Here is a 24,830-nt window from a genome sequence, read left to right on the forward strand (position 1 = left end):
TCACACCAGGTACCAGCTACAAGCCTCACATTAGCTCATGTCAGACTCACAGAGCTGATCTTCACCTTGTCTGCACCAGGAAACAATACCTATTGTTTAAATCCACTCCTTTCTAACTGGCTTAGGGCCTGGACACAGCGCTTACTAGATGTTTGAAATATCACCCCCGAAATATCACACCTCTGGGATAGGCACTGCTATTACCTCCATTTTACAGATGAGAAAACAGGTGCATGGTAAGCCCCAGGGCTGCACACGTCATAAATGGAAGCTGTGGGGAGAACTCAGTACTGTCTGGACCCAAAGCTCCTGTTCTTAACCATAGGATTTATGGTTTTGAATTTAAGACTAAAGAAATTCAGTGAAGTGAGGATCATGCCAGGAATTAGGTGAGTCACTTAAAAACCAAATACAAACAGAATGACTCAATGAGAAAAGAGGCAACGCTAATATACATAGGTCTTGGATTTCCTCCATACCATAAGCGCTGTGAAAGAGCATGTCTTTTCATTCCGAAGTGTTTGATGGACAGATCTTTAAACCACGATGATATTCTCTAGACCCTTTGGAGTGCCAGTTATGTTTTCTGAGGCTCAGCTCCTTCAGAAGGCCTTTGGAATTCAGTCCTTAGCTAGCAGTGGCTTGCCAAGAACCAAGATGCGAAAAAAAAACCGGACACCTCACTCATATGAGAAAGCAGTGGGCCTCCAGAAGGAACAGAGGGTGTGACTCTTCCCGAGAGGCCGGGCAGTAGGGGGGTTAAGAAAAGGTCCACGTGGACTGGGCAGAGGCCGGCTTCTGGTGATGGTGGTCACTCCTTGGCTTGCGGGTGCCTCCCTCCAGTCTCTGCCTCTGTTGTCACATGGTCTTCTTCCCTCATATCTTCATATTATCTTCTTATAATGACAACATTCACATTGGATTAAGGGCCCACCCTACTCCAGTACAACCTCATCTTAACTAATTACATCCACAAGGACCCCCATTTCCAAATAAGGTCACATTCTAAGATACGGGGGTTCAGATTTCAACATATCCTATATTCTTTTGGAAGACACAATTTGACCCATAACAGTGAGATTCTTACTTGCAAATTGTTAAAGGAAAAAATGAAAGCAGGATGTCTGCACATGTCAGTCTGTTAGACAGCTGCAGGAAGCTATCATTCACTATATAATAATTTTGGGGGTTTGTTTTGAGATAAGGTCTCACTCTGTCACTCAGGCTGGAGTGCAGTGGCACAATCTCAGCTCACTGTGACCTCCACCTCCCGGGTTCAAGTAAATCTTGTGCCTCAGTCTCCCGAGTAGCTGGGATTACAGGTTCCTGCCACCACATCTGGCTAATTTTTGTATTTTTAGTAGAGTCAGGATTTCACCATGTTGCCCAGGCTGATCTCAAATTCCTGGGCTCAAGGGATCTGCCCGTCTCAGCCTCCCAAAGTGCTGGGATTACAGGCCTAAGCCACCAAGCCCGGCCTATAATAATTTATTTTTTAAAACAAAGGAGATAGGTTGATAGTCGTGTTAGTTTGCTAGGGCTGCCATAACCAAGTACCACAAATTGGACAGCTTCAACCACAGAATTTATTGTCTCACAGTTCTGATGGCCAGGAGTCTGAAATCAAGGTGTTAGCAGGCTTGACTCCCTCTGGGGGCTGTGAGGCTTGAGGGAAGGATCTGTTTCAGGCCCTCTCCTTGGACTGTAGATAGCTGTCTTCTTGCTACAAGTCTTCACATCGTCTCCCCTCTGTTCATATTTCTGTGTCCAAATTTCCCCTTTCTATAAGGACACCAGTCATATTGGATTAGGACCCACCTAATGACTTCATTCTTACTTGGTTATCTTTTAAAACCCCATCTTTAAATAAAGTCACATTTTGAAATACTAGGGGTTAGGACTTCAACACAGGAAAATTGTGGGGGAAGGTTGGGCTACAATTCAACCCAAAATGATAGTGCTGTGCCAGTTCTGCTTTCTACACAGTGATGGGGAGACCTGAGCCCACTGCAGCTGCACACAGTGACTGACAGGCTGCCTCCCTAAGCCACAGCCCATCAGCCAACACATCCCCTTCTTTGAGAAACGACAGAACAGTCCAAGAGAAGAAGCCGCAAGCTCTATCCATCCTATGAAAGCTTCCTAGGCTGGGCGTGGTGGCTCACGCCTGTAATCCCAGCACTTTGGGAGGCCAAGGTGGGCAGATCACCAGGTCAGGAGTTCGAGACCATCCTGGGTAACACAGTGAAACCCTGTCTCTACTAAAAAAATACAAAAAACAATTAGCTGGGCGTGGTAGCGGGCACCTGTAGTCCCAGCTACTCGGGAGGCTGAGACAGGAGAATGGCGTGAACCCGGGAGGCGGAGCTTGCAGTGAGCCTAGATCGCGCCACTGCACTCCAGCCTGGGCGACACAGCGAGACTCCATCTCAAAAAAAGAAAAAAAGAAAGCTTCCTGATTTCCAAAGGCATTTTGTGTGTGGAGCCGGTATTAGGTGCCCTAGAGAAACAGCTGAATTCCTGGTAAAGCTTAGTAAAGGTAAAGAATAACTCAGAATCCAGCTTTTTCCCACATCTCTACTTGCCCTGTAGTGCGAGGTTAAAAGAAAATATAGGTGGCACCACCTAGAGGCAGAAGGTGAGGAAGATGCTAAAAAGGAAAGAGGAAGAGTATGGAGCCTGAACAATCTCAACCCCAGCTTTCTTGCTCTTTTATATTTCTTGGGGATCATTTGCCCAAACTTGCCCTCTCAACCCTATCTCGTGGATTTATGCCTTCGCACCAGAGCAATAACAACACATGTTCAAGAAATGGTCAGGAACAGTAAAAGCAAGTAAAATTCAAATCCCATTTTTGCACCTACTTTCCTATAGCTGGATTTGGAGATTCGTTCATATTTTATCATTTGACAAAGTCCTCAAATGTATCCCTCCTCCACACCTCCCCCCAACCAAACACACCCATCAAACATAAATGGCCAGGTCTGTAAACACAAAGCCAAAGACATCAATCGGTGTAACTTTCCAAAGGAGAAAATGAACCGCCATGGGAAGAGGACTCCAAACATTCAGGATCCCCCCAACCACTTGGTTAGAACACAGACAGATGGCAGCTAACATCGACACAGAACTTAAGGCTCTTGACTCCCAGTCCCCTGTGGGTTCTGGAAATTTGGATTGCTGCTTCATTACAGAAGGCAACACCAATCAAAGGACAGTCTCTTCAAGGAAAACATTTCAGAAACTCCCGGGACTAACAGCCATGTAAATATTCATTTCCATAGGAAACCATTATCGATGTTTTTAGAATCTTTTTATAAAGCAGGTTCGACAGGATAATATGTCATGATAGCAGTAAGATTCCATTTCAGCAGGGTAACAGATAACTGGAGAAAAAGACTGAAAGCCCCCACTGGGGGTCTCTGACAGAAGAAGGTTATGGAGACTTATTTTCTGGGCCAACAGGCAAGCTCCACGGAATCGCTCTACTGCTCAATTTCCTCATCTGGAGATGACACCAGCCCTTTACTAATAAGGCTTCTGCAATGATCAAACGAATCAATAGAATGTAAAATGCCTGGGATAGTGTGGCCTAGAGGAAGCTCTAATAAACTCTCCTCATAATCAGGACTTTCATGGTGCTTCCTCGTTTTTCTAAAACATTATCTTTATTCCTTTTATTTTAAAGCTATTTGGATAAAACTATCTCTGAGGGCATTCCACTAAGAACAGAAATACACTCAAAGTGTCCCCAAATGAGCCTCTTCTATAGATTCAAGAGGCAGAAAATCTAATGTCTTAACTCAGCTGGAAATTAATTTTAGTCCATCAATAGGTATCTCACAAAGAAATAAAACTAGTAAGTAGAGGTAAGGGAAAACAATCTCGCTAGATAACTTTTTTAAATTAAAAAAAAGTAACCGTTTTCAATTATTAAATTAACCAGAAAAATATTTTTTAAAGATGTTACCCAGGGCTGCCACGACTAAAATAAAGTCATAGTTTTCACACATTGCCAGCAAACTAGTGCAAAACTTTAGCAAAACAAGTGGGCAGTCAGTGTCAAGAGCCAAGACAAGGTGCCTTCCCTCTCACCCAGTAATTTTAATTCTGAGAATTGAGCCTAAGCAAATTTCTCAAAACAGAGGGGAAGTCATGTCCACCCTCCTGTTCACAAGTGAGCACTGTTTCCCATAGTGGAAAACTGGAAAGAAGAGAAATGCCAAATTATGTGTAAATAAACCATATTATAGCAAGTTAATGGCACTAAAAATGACAAAGAGGAAAATGGGGGAAGATACAGAAAAAATGTTAACAGGTTGAAATTGAAATGTTACATGAAAAAATGTCAAAATATAAAACTGTACACCCCTGGCGATTACACTGGGGAAAAGCCTGAATGAGAACTTCCAGAATGCCAACAGTGGATCTGAGTACATACGCTTTTCCTCCTTCTCTGCCCTCAGTTTTTACAATATGTGGTCTTATTACCTTCACGATAAAAATTTTTTAAAAAATTCTTCCTGTCTGGTAAAAATCCTTCCTGTGCTGTGGATACAGAAGAGCTGCTCACTGCCTCATATCCCACCATGACACACCTCTGCAGGCTCTTTCTTGCCCTTTGGAAAGGGCAAGAATTCTCTCTTTTTTAAGAAGCGTATTATCTTCCCAATGCCAAAGCTCCACAGGGCACTTGAAGTAATCACCTCTCTGAGGCGAGAACACTGCCACCTTCACTCGCCTCCCCTTCGGTACCCAGTTGTTCCAAAGAATCAGAGAAAGGGCTTCGTAGCTCATGAGCAAGACACAGAACCAGTCTCCCTCCCTCCGGGAAGGCGGCAGGAACTCCACATCAGCCGTTCCAATCATCCTTGAAAAGGTGGTCAAGTTGGTCACCCTGGAGACCTCAGCCCCGTCCACCCTGGCTCTGGCTGAAACCATTGTATATTTCCGTGATCTGGTTAAGCATAAGTTCCTTAAATGATCCTAAACATTTTGATCAGCAGAAGTAAAAGTGCGGAAGAGAGTGAAACAGAAGAGACTGAAACGCAGGGGGATGGTTAACTTACAGTGTGTCTACCTGACAGCATTAGGCAGCCTCCCAAAACAACTGTGAATCCTCAATATAGAATGGGGCCAAGGGCCTCTAATGTTAAGTAGAAAAAAGCAGGCAATTGAACCGTATTTCCCCATGACAACCACCAAAATAAAATAGTTGGTACAGATTTAACCAATAATAGTTCATGTTTACAAGCCACTTACTGTATACAGGCACTGCGCTGCGTGCTTCATACAGGTTAAAACTTCACAACAGTGTTAAGTATCAGAAGCCTTTATTACCCCTGTTTTGGACAGGAGGAAATTGAGGCACCAGGAGGTTAAAGAATTCTCTTTAATTCTCCCAAAGGCTAAAGTTTAGAACATTCTGGTAAGTTTCCCACGATCACACAGCCCCCTAAGGGGGAAGAAGGGCTCAGATTTTGACACAAATAGGCCTTCTCAAGGGCTCACACCCTCAAGTCCTAGGCTGGAAGGGAATATATAAGAAATTTTAAATGAAAGTAGAATTTGTTTTAGAAAAGGGACTTTTTCTCCTTCCCTCTACTATCTAAACTTTCTAATGTTCTGTTTTCACAATTTAAAGACAAAAAAGAAGGGCTACAGAGAGAGAGGTTAATATACGTTTGGGGCGCATAGTTTTTTAATTATGTTTTGCTCAAAAGACTACATAAATGCCACTCAAATCTCCACCACACTTGGGTGCTAAAGGTAGGAAGTCAGGAGAAAAAACGAATGGAGAATAGCCAAGAATGAGCCTGTTCCAAACCAAACCAAGCAGCTCCAGGTAGCTGCCAGCAACATCTTTTTAAAAAAATATTTGCTCTCCACCATGTCTTCCCATTTGAGCATGAATTCTAAAATCATGAGATTTTGTGACAGGACAGAGAATGTCAGAGATTGCACTAGTATCACACAGCTGCTACTGACAAAGCTGGGAATACAATTTAGGAATTAACTCCTTAACCCTGCGTTCTTTCGGAAACATCATGTCCCAAATATTCCCAGGTCAGCTAACAACAATCCGCATGTGCCGATGGTCAAATATACACCATATCTCAAAAATGGTAACTTGGCACACTTGTATACTGTTTAATAAATCCTTAAAACCAGACAGATGACAGAGCTCACACATACTATGCCATTTGCTCAGCTTACTAATGTTACAGCTCTAGTAATTCTGAGGCCATGTTAGAAACAGAGAAAAGCTAAACTAGACATAATAATTTTACAAAATAATTCTACAGGCCGGGCTTGGTGGCTCACACCTGTAACCTGCAATCCCAGCACATTGGGAGGCGGGGGTAGGTGGACTGCTTGAGCTCAGGGGTTCAAGAGCAACCCGGGCAACATGGTGAAAAACCCTGTCTCTATAAAAAATAAAAATACATTAGCCAGGCGTGATGGCGCACTCCTGTGCTCCCAGCTACTAGGGGTGGGCAAAGTGGGAGAATCACTTGAGCCCAGGAGGTGGAGGCTGCAGTGAGCTATGATCATGCCATTGTATTTCAGCCTGGGCTGGAAGACAACAAACAAACAGTTCTGCAAAAATAAAAATTCACGCGTATAGTCATCATTTCAGAAAGGTCACATGCAACAAGCAGTATGAAGTATTCTCCCCAAAAAACACACCTCAATTTTCCCATCCCAGAAACTTCTCTGAAGGGCAGGAGCAGGCACTGAGGATACGGGAACCCTTGGATGGGCAAAGGGCCAGTTTCAGAGGGGGCAGCTTGCTCCAGAGGTATGTGAACTCCAAAGCCAGTGCCCCTTTCCGTGCGTCAACAGACGGGGGCCCCAAACTCTGGTCAGAGGTACCCCTTCCTGTGCGTCAACAGACAGGGGCCCCAAATTCCGGTCAGAGATATGTTAAAAACTCAAATGATTGGCTGGGCGCGGTGGCTCACGCCTGTAATCCCAGCACTTTGGGAGGCTGAGGTGGGCGGATCATGAGGTCAGGAGTTTGAGACCAGCCTGGCCAACATGGTAAAACCCCGTCTCTATTAAAAATACAAAAATTAGTCAGGCGCAGTGGTGGGCGCCTGTAATCCCAGCTACTCAGAAGGCTGAGGCAGGAGAATTGCTTGAACCTGGGAGGTGGGGGTTACAGTGAGCCAAGATCGCGCCACTGCACTCCAGCCCCGGGTGACACAGCAAGACTCCATTTCGGGGAGAAAAAAAAAACAAAGAAGTTCAAATGATTAACCTGTCTTCAGCTGTTTCCTCAGCTGGCTTCCAGGGAGACAGCAGGCTCAGAGCCAGAACACACAGTTCTACTGTCAGACAGGCCACGTGGCCTGGTGCCCAAAGCACACGAAAGAGCCAGGAACCATCGTCTAGTCATGTGGTCTCAAGGCAATCCCCTGTGAGACAACACTGTGCCCACCACTTGTCAGTCATGTTTCCTACCTACCAGGGCACCCAGGAGGACAACCACACAGGGCACATGGCCAAGCTCACTCTGCAGAGACAAACTGAAGAGGAAGAGAAATACACCTCTGCAGGGCAGGGAGCAGGATCACTTGACACCACGGACCCTTTCAACTCACATCCCCGGTGCCTCTTTTCTCGTGGATGACCATCAACCCAACTCTCACACATGTTTCGGCGGCACAAAACAGGCAAAGGGCTGAAAAGGAGGTGGGGTGGGGAGGATCACAAAACCATCTGATCCTGGTGGTGCCCATTAGGAGATGATGTCCCCAGCAAAGGCTCAAGCCATATCTATTGGCAGAGAAAAGGGGATGGGAAAGCACGTTACTATGTATTCAGTGCCAACTCCATGCTGGATACTTGGTGGGATGCTATGCCTCATTTAATCATCAAGAAAATTCCATGGTGCTCTGTCAGATGGTCACCAGCATGGACCCTGGAGTCAGGCAGCCCTGGGTTCCCACGTCCAATGTGCCACTTGCTGGTTTTAAGGTGCTGCAGCCATATAACCTCTGGGATGCTCAGTTGGCTTGTATATAAAATGAAGGCAAGGGCGGGACTCCAGGGTGAGGATTAGTAGAGCCTGATGGTAAAACCTTCTGCTCTCTCAAAGCCTTAGCTCCACCTCCACCAAGATCCCTGTGTCTACACAGATCATGTGACACTGAGATGGAGATACAGCAGAGAAGCAGGACTGCTGGCAAGAGGCACAAAACCACCAGCTTGCAGCAAGCAGAGTGTGCAGGGTCTAAGCCAGCTCAGGACCGGCTCCCCTCTGCCCCAGGATGGCTGCCACCCCACCCCAGCAAAGGGCCAGGCCACTCACGGCACTCCTTCTCATCACTCTTGTCGAAGCAGTCAGGCAGCCCGTCACACTGCCAGGCGCCCGGGATGCACCGTCCATTGCTGCACATGAAGTTGCCTGGTATGTTGCACTCGTTGGTAAAGTTGTTCCCGGGGAGCAGCTGGCTCTCTGTTGGAGAGAGGGGACAGGTCAGATGGCACAGCAACAGTAGGGACTCAGCTGAAAGGTGTCTGGTTCGGTATAGGTGAGACTTCTGGTAGGTGACTCAACCTCTCTGACCTTCAGTTTCCTCATCTGTGAAATGGACTAATAATCTGCCCCAGTCCACCTCCGGAGATTCTGAAAGGACTAAATGGAGAAATACAGGGAACAAACATACTTAAATGTCGAGCACAAAATGGGTGTTCACTGACTTTTTTTCTTTCTCCATCAAAGACTGGTTGTAAAATCCAAATGTTCTTTTCTGGCCCATCAGCAGTGATTAAAAATTGAAATTCTAGACAGGAGTGAGCACTGGACTCCCAATGTCTCCAACAGTAGGAACTGCAAGACCTTTCCAGGCCTCAGACTCTGTAGCCCTTACAATCACAGAATCCTTGAAGCTGGGCCAAGTTGGCAGAAATACTGGGAGATCATTTCACTCTAGGAAACAGGAGCCCAGACCTATAAAACCAACCTGCCTGAGGTCGCACAGGTAGAAAAGGCCGCACTGAATCTTGAACTCGGGATTTGTAACCTCCATGAGGGTCCCAAGGTCACGAAATTGCCTGCCAAGAGTTACTGGAGGCTGAGAACCAAGCTGCAAGTTCAGATTCAACTCCACTGAACATCGTCATAAAGTGCCAAAGTCCCCAACCCAAACAGCCAACTCTCAGGCTGGAAAGCAAATAGAGAAGGCCAGTGCTGTGGCGGTGGAGGTGGGCAGCGTGCTGAGTTCATCTACCAGTGGACCCTGGGGGCAGATTTTCAAGGCAGCCAGGATCTGATCGATCTGACCAGTCTGAGCCATTGTGATCAATGGCTGGGGGACAAGGAGCCATGTGAGTAAAAGAGTTTTGGGGAAAAGCAGGAAAAAAAAAAAAAAAAAAGACCAGTCCTTCAGCACACCACAGCTCCAGAGCCTCCTCCTGAGTCATTCCATAAGCATTTACTAGACATTTATGACCAGATACTTGTGCTGTGTTCTAAAGATACAGAGATAAAGCCTAGGGCTTATTATACCTTTAGGCTGGAAAGGCACACACAGCAAAATAAGAACAGTGATGTCCAGACCTGCCTAGGGGTAGCAGGAGAAGAGAAGGGTCCATAATCCTCTTTCAAAAACCTTGCCAAGGAGAAGCATCTCTAGATCTCCAGATCCCTAACATCATATCCGCCTACAGACCACTATCCTTTATGTGTGCTATTCTTTTTTACCAGGGATGCCCTTCGGCCTGCTGGGTCTCCTAGTAAATCCCTACACACCCTTAAGCAAACAAATATGTCCCCTTTCCTCTAACGTGTTCCCTGGCTTCTCCAAACACAGATGAGCACTAACTCTGTAGTCTGGTGATAGTACCACTGGGGTGATACTAAAATTATTTTATAACTAGAACAAGCAGGCAACAACCAATTACAAAGGACACCGTCACAGGCAAGCAATACCCCACCGGCCTTGGTGCCATGGAATTTCCCTTGTGGACTATCTGCTGCATTATACAGAATTAATAATGCACATGCATGTTTCATTACTGAAAATGAGCTTTCATCACTCACTGGAGAGCTCTAGGAGAGAAGCTACAATGAGGGGCTCTACCCTGCCCAACTGCCCACATCAGAACCCTAGAAATCTCCCTTGTCCCCTCCTCAGTCTATCAACTGTGAAATCATGTTCTGATAATGGCCAGTCCCCAAGTCTCCATTGCCACAGCTGCGACTTCAGCCGAAGCAGCCACCCTCTCTTACGGGGACTGCTACGCGGCACAACTTCCCAACTTGGTCTCCCTGCCTCCCATCTTGCCCCCCTCCAACCCACTCTCCCCTCTGTGGCCAGAAGGATCTGTCTAAACACCAAGTCAATCATTTCTTAACTTTAAAAGGTCATTGAATGGCTCCCTGGTGTTCTTAAGATAAAGTCAAAATTCAAAGAAATCAAAAAAGATTCCTAAAAAGAGGGTAGCATCTACAGTGGATGTTGATAGACACACAGAGATAAAAACTAAGCACCCCTCAGGTCTAGAGAACAGTGTCAGCAAAGACTCTGTGCAGGAAGATGTAGCCCAGAACATGGAACGACATGGAATTTAAAAATCACGCAGCTCTGATTGTTAGGAAATGCAAAGGTATTATGCTACTATTTCTCCTATTCTGCTGCAATTTCTCCTATCCTAGTGCAAAGTCGGCCATCCCTAATTAATCATGATGCTCTGTTCCACCGAGCCCAGAATCCATATGAGACTCCCTCTCAAGACTGGACTCCAGAAAGCCACTAACAACCCCGAGAAGAACATGAAACCAATTCACCATCTCCAGGCAAGGGCGTGAGGGGGACCCCAGAAGGGCAGCCAGGTACTGGATACTAGCCAGACAACGAATGCTCAACCCAGAAAATCCACACATTCCGGCTGTTTGCTAACAACTGCTCTGGGCTTCTCCAGCAAGCAGAGAACTCTCCAGGGGCCGGGAATGTAACGGTCATTCTGCTTTGTTTGGAAATACTTACATGTGCATTTGTAGAGGTAGCTCCTCGAAGGCAAGCCCCCCTGGAAATGTCACTGCAACTGTGAAATCATGTTCTGATAAACAGATTTCTGGAGCAGGAGAATTGGCCAGATTAGATTCCAAAGCACTTCCTCTGAGAGTCAATAAGGCTGGCGGCACACGGACTTGACAAATGGATGGGTGGATGCAGAGACTAAATACCATGTCTATTACACACAGGTGGTCCTGCCAGCCACGGGGCTCAAAGTGCTTTCTCAGTAGGACCAGGGATCCTGGGGCCTGGTGAACAGTAACAGAGAGGCACATTCTTTTTTCTCTTCTGAGCGACTGTATTAGGCATGCAGGTGGTGCACAGCCATGTGCTTCAGGGAAGTGACATCATCAAACTCAAAAGCATGAGGAGGGCCAGTAACGGTAGCTCACACCTGTAATCCCAGCACTTTGGGAGGCTGAGGTGGGTGGATCACTTGAAGTCAGGAGTTTGAGACCAGCCTACCAACATGGTGAAACCCTATCTCTACTAAAAGTACAAAATTAGCCAGGTGTGGATGCACACCTGTAATCCCAGCTACTTGGGAGTCTCAGGCAGGAGAATCGCTTGAACCTGGGAGGTGGAAGTTGCAGTGAGCCGAGATCACGCCATTGTACTCCAGCCTAGGCAACAAGAGCAAAACTCTGTCTTTAAAAAAAAAAAAAAAAAAGGCATGAGAAGAAACTAAGGCAAAGGCAGGTTAAATCTTATTGATTCTGCCTTCAAAAACCTGCCTCAAACCCATCCAATTTGCAAACCCATCACTCAACTGGCACCACCCAATCCAAGTCACCATTATCTCTTGCCCTTTTCAACCATGGGTTTTCAACAGGGATCAATTTTGCCCCCCAGGGAACATACGGCACTCTCTGGAGACATTTTGGGTTGTCGTGATGGGGAGATGGGGGTGCTATTGGCATCTAGTGGGCAGAGTCCAGAGATGTTGCTATACCTCCTGTAATGCACAAGACAGCCCCCATAATGAAGAATCATCCAGCTGAAAATGTCAATAGTGGCGAGGTTCACAAACCTTAGTTTATTAATTAAAAACCTTTGGACTCCCCACTTCTCACTCCCTCCAGTTCCTTCTCTTCACACAGAGTGAGATTTTAAAACGCACTACGGGTTCTCTGTGTCCTCAGAATAAATCTAAAACTCTGGCCATAGTTTACAAAGTCCAGCATGGTCCAGTTGCTGCTTACTTCTAGATACTCATTTCACATCATCTCCTGCAACACACCTCAGTACCCCCCGCTGTGAGGCCTCCAGATGTGCTGTTTGCCGAGCCCAGACATTCTTCCACCTACCTTTCATCTGTGTAATGGGCTCAACTGTGTCCCCCCAAAATTTATATGTTGAAGTCCTGAACCTCAGAACCTCCGAATGTGACTGTATTTGGAGATGAGGATCTTTAAAACGATGGCATTAGTGTGGGCCCTAATTCAGTATGACTGATGTCCTTCTGAGAAGAGATCAGGACAGAGACCGTGGAAGAGGGAAGACCATGTGAGGACACAGGGAGAAGACAACCATTCATAAACCAAGGAAGAGGGGCCTCAGAGGAAACTAATCCTGCACCCCCATCTCAGACTTCTTGCCTCCAGCACTGTGAGAAAACAAACTTCTGTCGTTTCAGCCACCTAGCCTGTGGACTTTGCTATGTTAGGTTGGTGCAAAAGTAGTTGCATAATGCACAAGGAAATTACATCTGCACCAACCTAACAGCAGCCCGAGCAAACTAATACACTGTGAGGCTAACCTCATTCATCCTTCAGACCTCCGCTTAAATTACTTCTTCAGGTCCCTGCATGGACACTCAATCTAAAGCTCGTCTCCCTGTTTTTCATGCTGGTAATGTCCTGTTTTCCTTTATTCCAACTTTTGCTTACTGGTGTGTCTGTACTATCTCTCCACCTAGACTGAACACTCCATGAAGGCAGAGAGGCACTGTTTTGTTCAACTCTGCACCCGGGGCACCTGACCACTCTGTAGGTCTCCAATGAATACTTGTAACCACTCTAAGAAGGCAGGCAAATGTTCAGTCACTAATTTATTTCCTCCCTTTCCCACATACTCTTCCCTAGAGAGTTCCATCTGCCCCTTGCCTCATCCCCCTAGAATGTGAGTAGAATCTGTACATGCATAGTTAAAACAAGGGACATGGGGGTGTCTGGATTTGTACAAGTAAATTACTACCCAGTCTGCTTTAAAAGAGGTTAGAAATCTTTTCAGGCCGACAGCAGGACTTTCTAGTGGCTGAAATATTTATCCCATCTTAGTGCCTTGGGACACATTTAGAATCCAAAAAAGACAAGCATTAGCACAAAGTTGGCTAGCTGGGGTTTCTCCTCCTCCCTTCTCTTTTTTTCATTAAGCTGAAAAATGAAAGAGAGTTGCCCATTTTCACTGCAGCACATCACTTACTTAAAATAACTACACCATCTGCACCAAGAATGAAAAAAAAAAAAAAAATTCCAAGTCCCATTCTATTGGACAAAGGCAAACAGCCTGCTGCAGAAGCTTCTTCCAAAACTGCTGGCTCCCACAAATTTATATTTGACAAGGGGGCCGAAATTGGTGCAACTACACAAACTCAGACAGCTGCTGCATTCCACCCAAATTACTCCAGAACACGCAGTTAGTGAGGTTGACTTTTCCAGCTGAGAAATGGGAATTCCAGCCTACCAGCTGGAGTCCTCCTGGCTCTCTCTTCTCCTTCTGCTGTTCTTCCCACCCTAGGGGGACCCCTTGTCATGATGCAATCTAGAATTGACATCTGCAAACCATGACAGCCCTGCTTTCCAACTTCTGCCCAGTGGCCTTCATTTTTATCCTCTGCTTCCTGACAATCTGGATCTGAGACAATCTCTGCTCAATGAACAGCAAAAGCAAGACATACACCCATACATATGTACAGACACACAGGCTTAGCATTTGGTTCTGCAAATCTCAAATCTCAAACGGATCTTGTCTAAAACCTCCCCAGAGAATTAATAACCTCTTTCCACTGCCTAATGCCAACACAGTGTTACGAGGCACTGAACGCCACTGTCTGTTTTCCATGACTGCCTTCTTTAAACGTATACATACACACACACACACACACACACACACATTCCATGCACAGGCACAAGGCCAGTGAGTGAGCTGCTCTGCAACGATCTGTTTACAAACATCCCTAGAAAATCCCTGAAGACCTCCTCGACCCTAGGCTGCTCCGCATGGTAGCATCAGTGTAAGAAGGAACTAGAGACATCTGTCCTGTGCATTTCCCATTCGGTTCCCATCAAACTGCTTCCTGCTAGAGCCTGCCTATGAAGAGCACTCCAGCTGTCACCAAGAACAGTCACACAAGGCTGAGTCTGGGGCGAAGATGGGCCTTCTGGGTCTAAGTACCTCAGCATAGCCATGTCTCCAGCTCTGTCTAGACTCTTCAGACCACCCTGCCCTGTGAGCTCATTCCAGTAGCCCCAGCCTCCATTTACCCATCTGTTAAAGAAAGACAGCCCAGGGAAATTGGTGAGAAGGTATAACACGACCCCTGGGTTCAGCCCAGGACCACTGGCTATTGATATCCACAGATTTCATATTTACACTGCCTATGATCCTAAAAGAAGATGGTGTGCAATACTGCAGCAGGAACAACTGATGGATGGCGCAAGTCACCGGGATAGTGAGGGGGCCTAGCTGCCTACTCTGCCATGAGGAGTCTGCACTTCCTACAGCTATATGGTTGTTTCTCCTACAAGGGTAAAGCAGCATGAGTTACAAAATGTTAAAGGCTTTGTTCCTTTCTTACAAAGCGAGTTAGTAAAGAAAGCCAATGGCTGTTATTAATGGGGCAAGCAAAGAGGTCTAGGTAAAGGACAGTTTTTCACCAGGAAAGAGTTTTACAAATTATTTTCTTGCTGTATTTATAACCTCATTAAGGTCCTGATAGCTGCTACTTACATTTTTTTAGTTATGCTTCAGTGCATTTCATGAGGAAAATTATGTTGCAGCAATGTTAATCTAGTGTGGGTTTGCAGAGCCATCAGGATACGGTCTTTGTGAGATCTAAGGTCCACAGTTTGGGGGTCTGACAGCAACTCTGGAAGATGCTGTTTGTCACGATACTGACCTCCAAGATGAGCACTGAGCCCCGGCCCCACCCTCATCCCATCCCTCCTCCTGCTCCCTTTAACAGCCCTCAAGAAATCAATTATTACAGACTTTTCACTAGGGAAGACCTGACATCTACTGAAACACATACACACAGCAGGAGTGGAACATCCGTTTTTCTGGGGTTTTTTTTTTTTTTTTTTTTTTGAGACTTAGTCTTGCTCTGTTGCCCAGACTGGAGTGCAGTGGCGTGATTCCTGCTCACTGCAACCTCTACCTCCCGGGTTCAAGCAATTCTTCTGTCTGATTTCAGGCATATGCCACCACGCCCAGCTAATTTTTTTTGTATTTTTAGTAGAGATGGGGTTTCCCCATATTGACCAAGATGGTCTCGATCTCCTGACCTTGTGATCCGCCTGCCTCGGCCTCCCAAAGTGCTGGGATTACAGGCGTGAGCCACCGTGCCCGGCCCTTCAGTTCTTTTTTACTCCTGACAACAGCCCTATGAAATAGGCACCATTTCCATTTTGCAGGATGAGGAAACTGAGACTGAAGTAACTTTCCCAAGGTAACACAGCTAGAAAAAGTCTGTAAATGGCCAGAGTAAATATTTCAGGCCGTGTAGGCCAAGAGGCCAAATTAAGGTACCTATATAAGAGGAAAGAAAAGAATATTCCACAAATTTTTGTTGATTAAATTCAAAATATTTTCATAATCATTGGGAACAATTTTCTGTAATATAGGTCTACTAAGAAAAAAATGGAATTCTTTTTGGGAAGGGTAATTAACATTTCACTTAATTAAGGTTCAAAGTTACTGTTTTCCATTATCAAAATATATTATAAATGTCTGATTTTTTCCCAACCATTTAAATATGTAAAAACCATACCTAGCTCAGGGGAGTGTCTATAAGCAGGTGATGGCTGGCTTCAGCCCATTTGCCAACTGACTCCCTGCACTAGAAGACTACAGGTTTATGTAAAATAAGAAAATGACAAAAGTGGCCAATCCCAAGGCACATTCTCCCTATCCCATCACACCCACCACTCTGAAATGAGCCCCGTTGTTGACTGGCTGCTCCCCACACCATGTCTTCTTGCTGTTGCATCCTCAGCAACCAGCAAGTGCCAGGTGCCTGGAAGACCCTCCATAAATGCCTATTGACTGCATGAACAGGCAACGGAACCTGTTGACCCTTAAGAACCTTTCCAGTTGTGACATTCTTAAGTTCTGTGAATTTATCTAAACAGGAGTTGAACCCATTTATACTCTGCCACGCAATATGCAATGGATAAATGAGACTGGGGTGAAGAACACTGCTGGGCTCCCACGAGTAAAGGCACTGAAGTCAAGAACTTCTGGAAGAACTTTTGCAAGCGCTTGCTTTTCACTCACACCCATGTCCTTGCCAAGGGCTGGCCGCTGGTCAGGCCTGGGAAAGAACCCAGAGCAGGAGCCATCCCCCCATGCCTTCTGTCTTTTCAGCTCAATCAGCAGTGGCAGGAGGAAGTGAGTTGGGCATGCTGCTAAACTGAAGGAGGGGACAACTTTATGACCAATTTTATCTGGCTTGCGATAAGCCAGGGCTCATGAGAGAGCCAATCAACTCGCACTTCAGCACCTCTCAGGAAGAGCCACTGCCCAGGAAGGATTTTGCTACAACCCCAAGTTCAGCCCAGCCCCTTGTGCCCAGGAACAACTGCAACAATTTCCACAGCCACTGGGAACCATTCGGTAGCCTCTCTTCTGCTCCGCGCAGACGTCTCCAGGCAGAGCAAATGTGGAAAATACCAAAGTCAACTAAAGAATAAGGCCAGAAAAGCAAAACCATCTTCATATAGGCCCCAAAGTGTATCTCTATGAGTTCAGGGTAAGGAAGAAATTCTTCCGAAATAAGACTCAAAGCACAGGCCACAAAGGAAAAGACTGATAAATACAACTGCAGGAAAATGTTAAGACTCCTAATCATCAATAGATATTATAAACAAAGTTGAAAGAGAAGCCACGAACTAGAATAAGATTATCTGCCACATGTATAACCCACAAAGCATCAATATCTAGAATTTTCTGAAAAAATGATATAAGAAAATACAAGCAGCCCAGCAGAAAAATGGACAAAGCACATGAACAGGTACTTTCACTGATGAGGAAACTCAAATAACCACTTAATATACACTTAATCTCACTTGTAATCAAAGAATGATTAATGGAACAAGAGGGCTCTTTCACACCCATCAGACTTGCAAAACTTTGAAGCCTGACATTCTCAAGTGGTGTGAAGATGGGGAGGAACAGGAACTCACACACGGCACATCTGAAGAGCAATTTGGCAACTCCTAGTGAAGCTCACACGCTTTTGTTACTGGAAAAGGGTCCCGATCCAGACTCCAACAGAGGGTTCTTGGATCTCATGCAAGAAAGAATTTGAGGCGAATCCCAAGTAACATGAGAGCAAGTTTATTAAGAAAGCAAAGGCATAAAAGAATGGCTACTCCATAGGCAAAGCAGCCCCGAGGGCTGCTGGTTGCTCATTTTTATGGTTATTTCTTGATTACATGCTAAACAAAGGGTGGATCATTCATAAGTTTTCTAGGAAAGGGGTGGGCAATTCCTGGAAGTGAGGACTCCTCCCCATGTTAGACCATATAGGGTAACTTCCTGACATTGCCATGGCATTTGGAAACTGTTATGGCACTGGTGGGAGTGTCTTAGCATGTTAACGCATTGTAATTAGCATATCATGAGCAATGAGGACGACCAGAGGTCAAGTTCCTCGCCATCTTGGTTTTGGTGGGTTTCAGCCGGCTTCTTTACTGAAACCTGTTGTATCAGCAGGTCTTTATGACCTGTATGTTCTGCCAACCTCCTATCTCATCCTGTGACTTAGAATGCCTAACCTCCTGGGAATGCAGCCCAGTAGGTCTCAGCCTTATTTTATCCAGCCCCTATTAAGATGGAATCACTCTGGTTTAAACGCCTCTAACACTTTGACCCAGCCAATCCTAATACATACTCTAGGCCCAGGGACAAACATGCACATGTGCACAGGGTGACAGTAAGAGAACATTCAGTGAGACACTACTATCATACAAAACTGTAAGACAAACTAAATGTTCATCAAAAGGAGAATGGATGAGAAAACAGAGTACATTCACACAATGAAAGGCTACTCAGAACTTCAATTAAATGAACTAGAGTTTACATGACTCAACACAGGTAAATCTGAGAAAACTCACTGCTAAGTGAAAAGAGCAAACTGCAGAATATCACCTACATCCTGTTCAAAAAATACTATTTTAATGGATACATACAGATTTTTTAAATGTACAGGAGAGATAAATATCAAATTCAGAGCCGAGTGTGGTGGCTCATACCTATAATCTCAGCACTTTGGGAGGCCAAGGCGGGCGGATCATCTAAGCTCAGGAGTTCGAGACCAGCCTGACCAACATGGTGAAACCCCGTCTCTACTAAAAATACAAAAATTAGCTGGGCGTGGCAGTGCATGCCTGTAATCCCAGCTACTCAAGAGGCTGAGGCAAGAGAATCGCTAGAACCCCGGAGGCGGAGGTTGCGGTGAGCCAAGATCGTGCCACTGCACTCTAGCCTGGGCAACAAGAGCAAAACTCCATCTCAAAAAAAAAAAAATCAAATTCAGGATCGTGGGTACCTCTGGCAACTGGGATCGTCACAATGAACTTCAACTGCAAGATTTCTGTCTTTAAAAAAAATCTGAAGTCAGCATGGCAAAATATCAGAATTCAGGGGAACTGGGTGGCAGGCACACAGCGGGCTTTGTGTTATTCTTGGTATCTTTTCTCTCCCCTTTAAAAAATGTTTCATTGCTAAAATTTCATTATAAAGAACAAAAATTACACTAATATTTGAGGGGGAAAAAAAACCTATGAAAGATATATGGAAGCTTTTACCACTTTATTCTTACTTCAAAAACCCCACCAACTACAAAGGAATGCAAGATAAAAGGGGGCAAGTGTTCATACTGTACAAGAAAGAGCAAATGCAAAGACATTCTTCTGGGAGATTCCATCTAGCATGAACTCTGTTCATATTCTGAAAGGCAGCAACAGTTGCAGGGTAGAAGCTGATTGTGGAGGAAAAAATAAACATATCTCCTAAGATAGATTTACCCACCAAACTTATTAAGCCATGACATTCCAAAAACAGAAATAGCAAGGCCTAGCCAGTAGGCCAGATATTTTTTGAATACTAACTCCCTAAGAAGTCAGGGCGAGGAAAGCCACAGTAAAGTTGTCTTCCTTAGAATAGTCCACACCATCTGCCTCCTCACCCCTCAACATGGGGCTGCAGGAGGCTGAGCAAGGCTCAGATGGCCTCAGCTGGGGGGTAGCCAAGGCTGTGACTTGGTAGGGCCCCCTGGCTTTTGCGACTAAGGAGGGGCCAAAGGCACAGAGCAGAGTCAAAAACCAGGGCGGCCAGCACAGAAGTGGTTTGAGGGTGAAGGATGGGGGAAGGCAAGCAAACCAGACAGTGAAGCCCAATCCCTGCACCTTGTCCTCCCTTCTGGGAAGGCAGTCTGTTAAAAAGAGCATGAGCTCAGGAATGAGCCAGACTTGGGTTCTAATGCTGAATTCTCTTATAACCATAACTAGCTGTGGCAACTTCAGACAAGAGAGCTACCCTCTCTGAGCTTCAATTTTCCATTTGTAAAACTGAAATCCCCCCTCCCGGGCAGCATTGCTGAGAGATAGAGGGATGATAGATACAAATAATCATAAAGATATGGATATAGCTATAGATATGGATATAGGTATAGATATAGATAAAATATATATAAATATAGGTAAAATGTGGACATACAAGAGATAGAAGGATAACGCATATATAGAGAGCAGGTGGTATGTACTTGGGGGTTAATAAATGGTACGAGTATATGTCATACCTTCCTTCCCTCCACACATTCTTACTGACTCTCTGAGTCAGAGAAGGCTGGGTCCCTTTTCTCTTCCTGCCTCTCTAGAGTGGTATAACCTGGTCAGATGGGAAACCTGCTGGAATTTGGGCTGGTTGTCTGGGACCTAGTGGTCCCTTAGATCCAGAAAAGCAGATTGTGGGGCCAGACACCAGGTTTTAAGGACACAGTTAAAGAGCTCCCAATGCAGAATCTGGCTGTGTGTCTTCTCATACACGATGGCCTCAGCTCAATTATTCCTAAGAAATAATTAGCCCTCCTTAAGTCATTCCTAGAGCTCTTTAATAGCAGCCAAACTATACACATGAACCAACCCTTCCAAACAACTATAAAGCTATAAAGCAGGTCAAAAGAAAAGGCATTTGGGACTCACCACTGGGCTTTGGGGGAGCTGCTTCATTTCCCTAAGCCTCAGTTTCCCCGTGCATAAAGTAAGGCAGTAACAGATGACAACCCAATTTCCCCACTCATTGTTTGTTTCTGTGGACTCATAATCGTCCCCATAGCAGGCAAACACACATCATCTGCCTGTCCTAGATAGAGTCTTCAGCATTTAAAAATAATAAGTGGGATTGACACAGAGATCCTTGAAAGGCAGGTACTGAAAATAGTTCCTCCTGTTTAATACAGAGAGACTAAAACTCAGAGATCAACCAGCTCATCAAAAGGCAGTGCTGGAGCTGGCCAAAGAATCCAGGTCTCCAGCTCCCAAATGAGACCCAATTCTGGCCTCTGCACTTTACAACTCCGACATTTTCCACTGTCAGCTAGGAGATGGCTACTCCCCATAGCCCCCTGCAACAGGAGAAAATAATCTCCAAAGGCATGGGACTCACACCTGCCTCCCGTTCCCTATGGATTAAAGGGCCTCTCTGGTTCACTTCAATTATCCATAATCTTCCATCATGTCTCAGCAAATAAATGATTGTTTGGCTTATAACTTCTGATTGGGAAAGCAACCCTGCCAGGGAGATCAAAAATGCCAGCCTGTTTCTGTCAAGCACAAGGGTGTGCATATTCACCGGGGAGTCTTTTTACATTTTCTTAAGTAGCTTAATCCATTAAACTGGTCCATCCCGCTTCTACAATCTGCTCACGCAGGCACACTCCCTCCTGAGCACGACGACAGGCCCTCCATCATGAGGAATTAGCTGACTTCTTGAGCAAATGATGTTTGTACATCTAGAGAGTGCCAGAGTTAAGCAGTGTTTACCATGGAGTCCCCACTTTAGTATGCATGTCTGAATGATCGCAGCTTTCAGACCTCCTGAGTGAGCAATTTACCTTTGCAAGAGACGATCAGATTTGGTAAATCTGTTTTAAAGGGCTGAAACTGTGTAGACAAACCTGTTTGGGGTTTCCAGATTGCAAAGGGTAGCCTATGAAAAGGTAGCTTAGGACCTTCCGGAAAACGAAGCAAGTTTAAAAATTAAAGATGGATTATAGAGCTCTTCTCATTTGAGTCAGCCCTGGAGCCCATACACTGAATTCTATTACCATTACTTTCCAAGCTCAGGGAATTACTTACCCGCCCTGTGCCTCAGTTTCCTTATATGTAAAACAGAGGCTGACCAAATACAAACTTGACAGGCTCCCTGGGTAATCAAAGGGCTGTTTTGTCCATCTTGGTACTGGAGCCAACTAGTCACAGACCTGAAAACAGTAGAATTCTCACTGCATATCACTCACACCAGAAAACCTCTTCAGGAAAAAAAAAAAAAAAAAAAAAAATATATATATATATATATATATATATATATATATACTAAAATTCAGTAGAAGCTTCTGAATTTTTCACACATTTTATGACAGCATGCAGATAGTGGCCATAAGATTAACTAGAGCTCATTTCTTAAAGGTGTTATTATTCATGATTAAAGAATTACTATGATATAAAGACTAGATGTAATGTAGGTACATAACATGTCATTTCATAAGACAAAGCATTCTAATGTAGTTACATGATTAATAATTAAAGGAAGGGTGATCTGAAGTGTAAAAGGATCGACCCCGAACTGAATACAATAGAATCATACCAGGCGAGATGAAAGAACAGAAGGGAACTGTTCATTAGGAAATGATTTTTCAGTAAATTGAAATAACGTGCCCCACAGTGTGGGTCCAGTTCTTCAGGTGACTCCATTGCTCCCTGCTAACAGGGGCAGCTCAATACCAAGACGCCGGAAGAAGTCAAAGGCCTGGCGAATGCTGAGACCATGATTAACTTGTAAATAGGTTTGAGGCCAGGCGCAGTGGCTCACGCCTGTAATCTCAGCACTTGGCAGGGCTCAAGTGGGAGGATTACTTGAGCCTAGAAGTTCAAGACCAGCCTGGGGTATATAGTGAGATGTCATTTCTACCAAAAAAAAAAAAAAAAAGAATTAAAAATTAGACAGGCATGGTGGCGTGTGCCTGTAAGTCACAGCTACTCAGGAGGCTGAGGTGGGAGGATCACTTGAGCCCAGTAGGCAGAGGTTGCAGTGAACCAAGATCATGCCACTGCATTCCAGCCTGGGAGACAGACTCAGACCCTGTCTAAAAAAAACCAAGGTTTAAACCCTACAGTCTGCATATTTTTCAATCCCTTGCCATCTGCTCTCTCCACCAGCACTGATTCCCACAACCATCACTCTCTCTGAATCTGTCTTCACAAGGTCACTGGGGGACCTCCCAATCATTGAACTCAAATGTTAATTTTCCATCTTTCCTTAGGCACAATTCTGCTGCTTTGGATCAGCTAGATCATTCCCTCCTTCTGAAACTCCATTCCCTTGGCCACCCTCACACCATATTCTTCTCTTCCTCTGCCTCCCGTTAACACACACCTGGCTCTCTGATCATTCCTTCTCAGTCATCTTGGAAGCTCCTTTCCCTCCTCTAACAGGCTTCAGAGTTTTGCTCCCAACTGCTTAAGCAAACGACATCTTCCCTAGTTAAGTCATTTTGTCCACTATTAGTTGGACCTTCACGGTGACAGCTTCCAAACCAACACGGCCAATTCAGCTCTCTTCCCTTCAACGACATCCTCCACCCTTGGCTTCACATTTCCACCCCATATTGCCAAAGATACTTCCGTCCCTGGCACAAGCTCAGCATGTCCAAAACAGAACTTTGGGATTTTCTTCTAAAGCTGCTCCTCCTGCATCATGCGCTATCTCAGCTGGTAGAACCACCAACCATCCCTCTCCCCACCCCCACCGCCATCAACCAACTGGTGCTTTCATTAATATGTCCCATTCCTGCCACTCACAACCCTAGTCCAAATGCTTTTCTTGCCTGTTTGGCCCTAATGGCTTCCTTACTAGTGTTGGCCCCTAAAAGCATCCTTCACACAGCTGTAGAACAAATCTGACCATGTCACATGTTGTTTCAAATCCCCATTCCACAGCAGGTAAAACTCAAGGTCCCTGGGTCAGCAGAGGCGGCCCTGGGTATCCTGGCCAGCCTGGGTATCCTGGCCAGACCACCTCTCCAGGGGTTTTCTCCCTAGTCCCCCCAACACAATGTACATGCCCCCACTCAGACCTCTCAACATAACTTATGCAAACCTCGATCTCTTCATTTACCATAATGCTTCACAAATTTCTGTTGGGTGCCTTTCTTCCCCCCACAACCCAGGAGCAACTTTGATACTGGAGGAGGGAATGTGTTTTAATGCAGCCCAGAGTCCGCAACAGAGTGTCTATTGAAATGGAAAGAGAAAAAGGAGGAGGGAAAAATGGACAGTTGCTTCCCTGTAAAACACTATAAAAATTTATTTTATTTTATTTTATTTTTTTTTTTTGAGACGGAGTCTGGCTCTGTCACCCAGGCTGGAGGATCTCAGCTCACTGCAAGCTCCGCCTCCCGGGTTCACGCCATTCTCCTGCCTCAGCCTCCCGAGTAGCTGGGACTACAGGCGCCCGCCACCTCGCCCGGCTAGTTTTTTGTATTTTTTAGTAGAGACGGGGTTTCACCGTGTTAGCCAGGATGGTCTCGATCTCCTGACCTAGTGATCCACCCGTCTTGGCCTCCCAAAGTGCTGAGATTACAAGCACTATGAACATTTTGTGGATTATTCCTTCAAATTAGGATTATTCCTCCATCTTGTGGACAGTCCCTATTTGCATGCATTTTAAGATTACAGAACTAAAACATGTCTCTTCATGCTCAGACAACTTGCTTATTTTAAAAGGCAGGAGTGGGGACAGGAACCAAAAATTCATGGTTTTATTCATATTCTTTTTTATTCATATTATTATTATTGTCTTTCCTGAGAAGGTTATGGACCCTAGGATTTTCTGTGAGGCAAACTGTACCTCCAGATTAGCTTGAGTGTAAACCAGTAATTCTTTATGGCCCAAAGTAAAAATTCAAATGTAGCCCAGTACTTCATACTGCAACCGGGGCAGGTAAAAGCTTGCCTCCAGAAACTCTGGGGCACGAGGACTTTGCATGTGATAACATGTGCTGTCAGCACCATCTGACACAGCTGCCCGTAAGACAAGCCCAGCATTCTGTGATGACCCATGCCCACAGAGCCAGCTCACAGGAAATCAAGGTCAGACACATGTTAAAGGGGAAGAGAGCCAGGCCCAGGTGCATCTGGCAGGTGACAATGCCTCTCTGAGTCAGCCCTCTGTTTCTGCTCTTCACTGGGTGGCAGACAGCCTCTCAGTCAAGCCTCCAGTCTTCCATCCACAGAGAGGTTGATTCACCTTCTCCCCAGGGTGAATCCCAAACCATTAGCACCCTACCTTTTCTGGATCCAG

The 24,830-nt window shown here is 45.3% G+C and overlaps 1 protein-coding gene across 3 annotated transcripts in view; it reads right to left on the reverse strand.

The window, feature by feature from the left end:
* The window catches only part of LOC105471567 (low density lipoprotein receptor class A domain containing 3), a 286,072-nt gene that overhangs the window by 188,535 nt on the left and 72,707 nt on the right, over positions 1 to 24,830 (reverse strand). For all 3 annotated transcript variants that reach the window (XM_071074877.1, XM_011724106.3, XM_011724105.2), the window contains exon 2: positions 8,318 to 8,464. In XM_071074877.1, the coding sequence (XP_070930978.1) occupies positions 8,318 to 8,464 (147 nt within the window). The remainder of the gene's footprint in view (positions 1 to 8,317; positions 8,465 to 24,830) is intronic.

The sequence above is a fragment of the Macaca nemestrina genome, chromosome 12, assembly GCF_043159975.1.
Source record: "Macaca nemestrina isolate mMacNem1 chromosome 12, mMacNem.hap1, whole genome shotgun sequence".
Taxonomy (NCBI): Eukaryota; Metazoa; Chordata; class Mammalia; order Primates; family Cercopithecidae; genus Macaca; species Macaca nemestrina.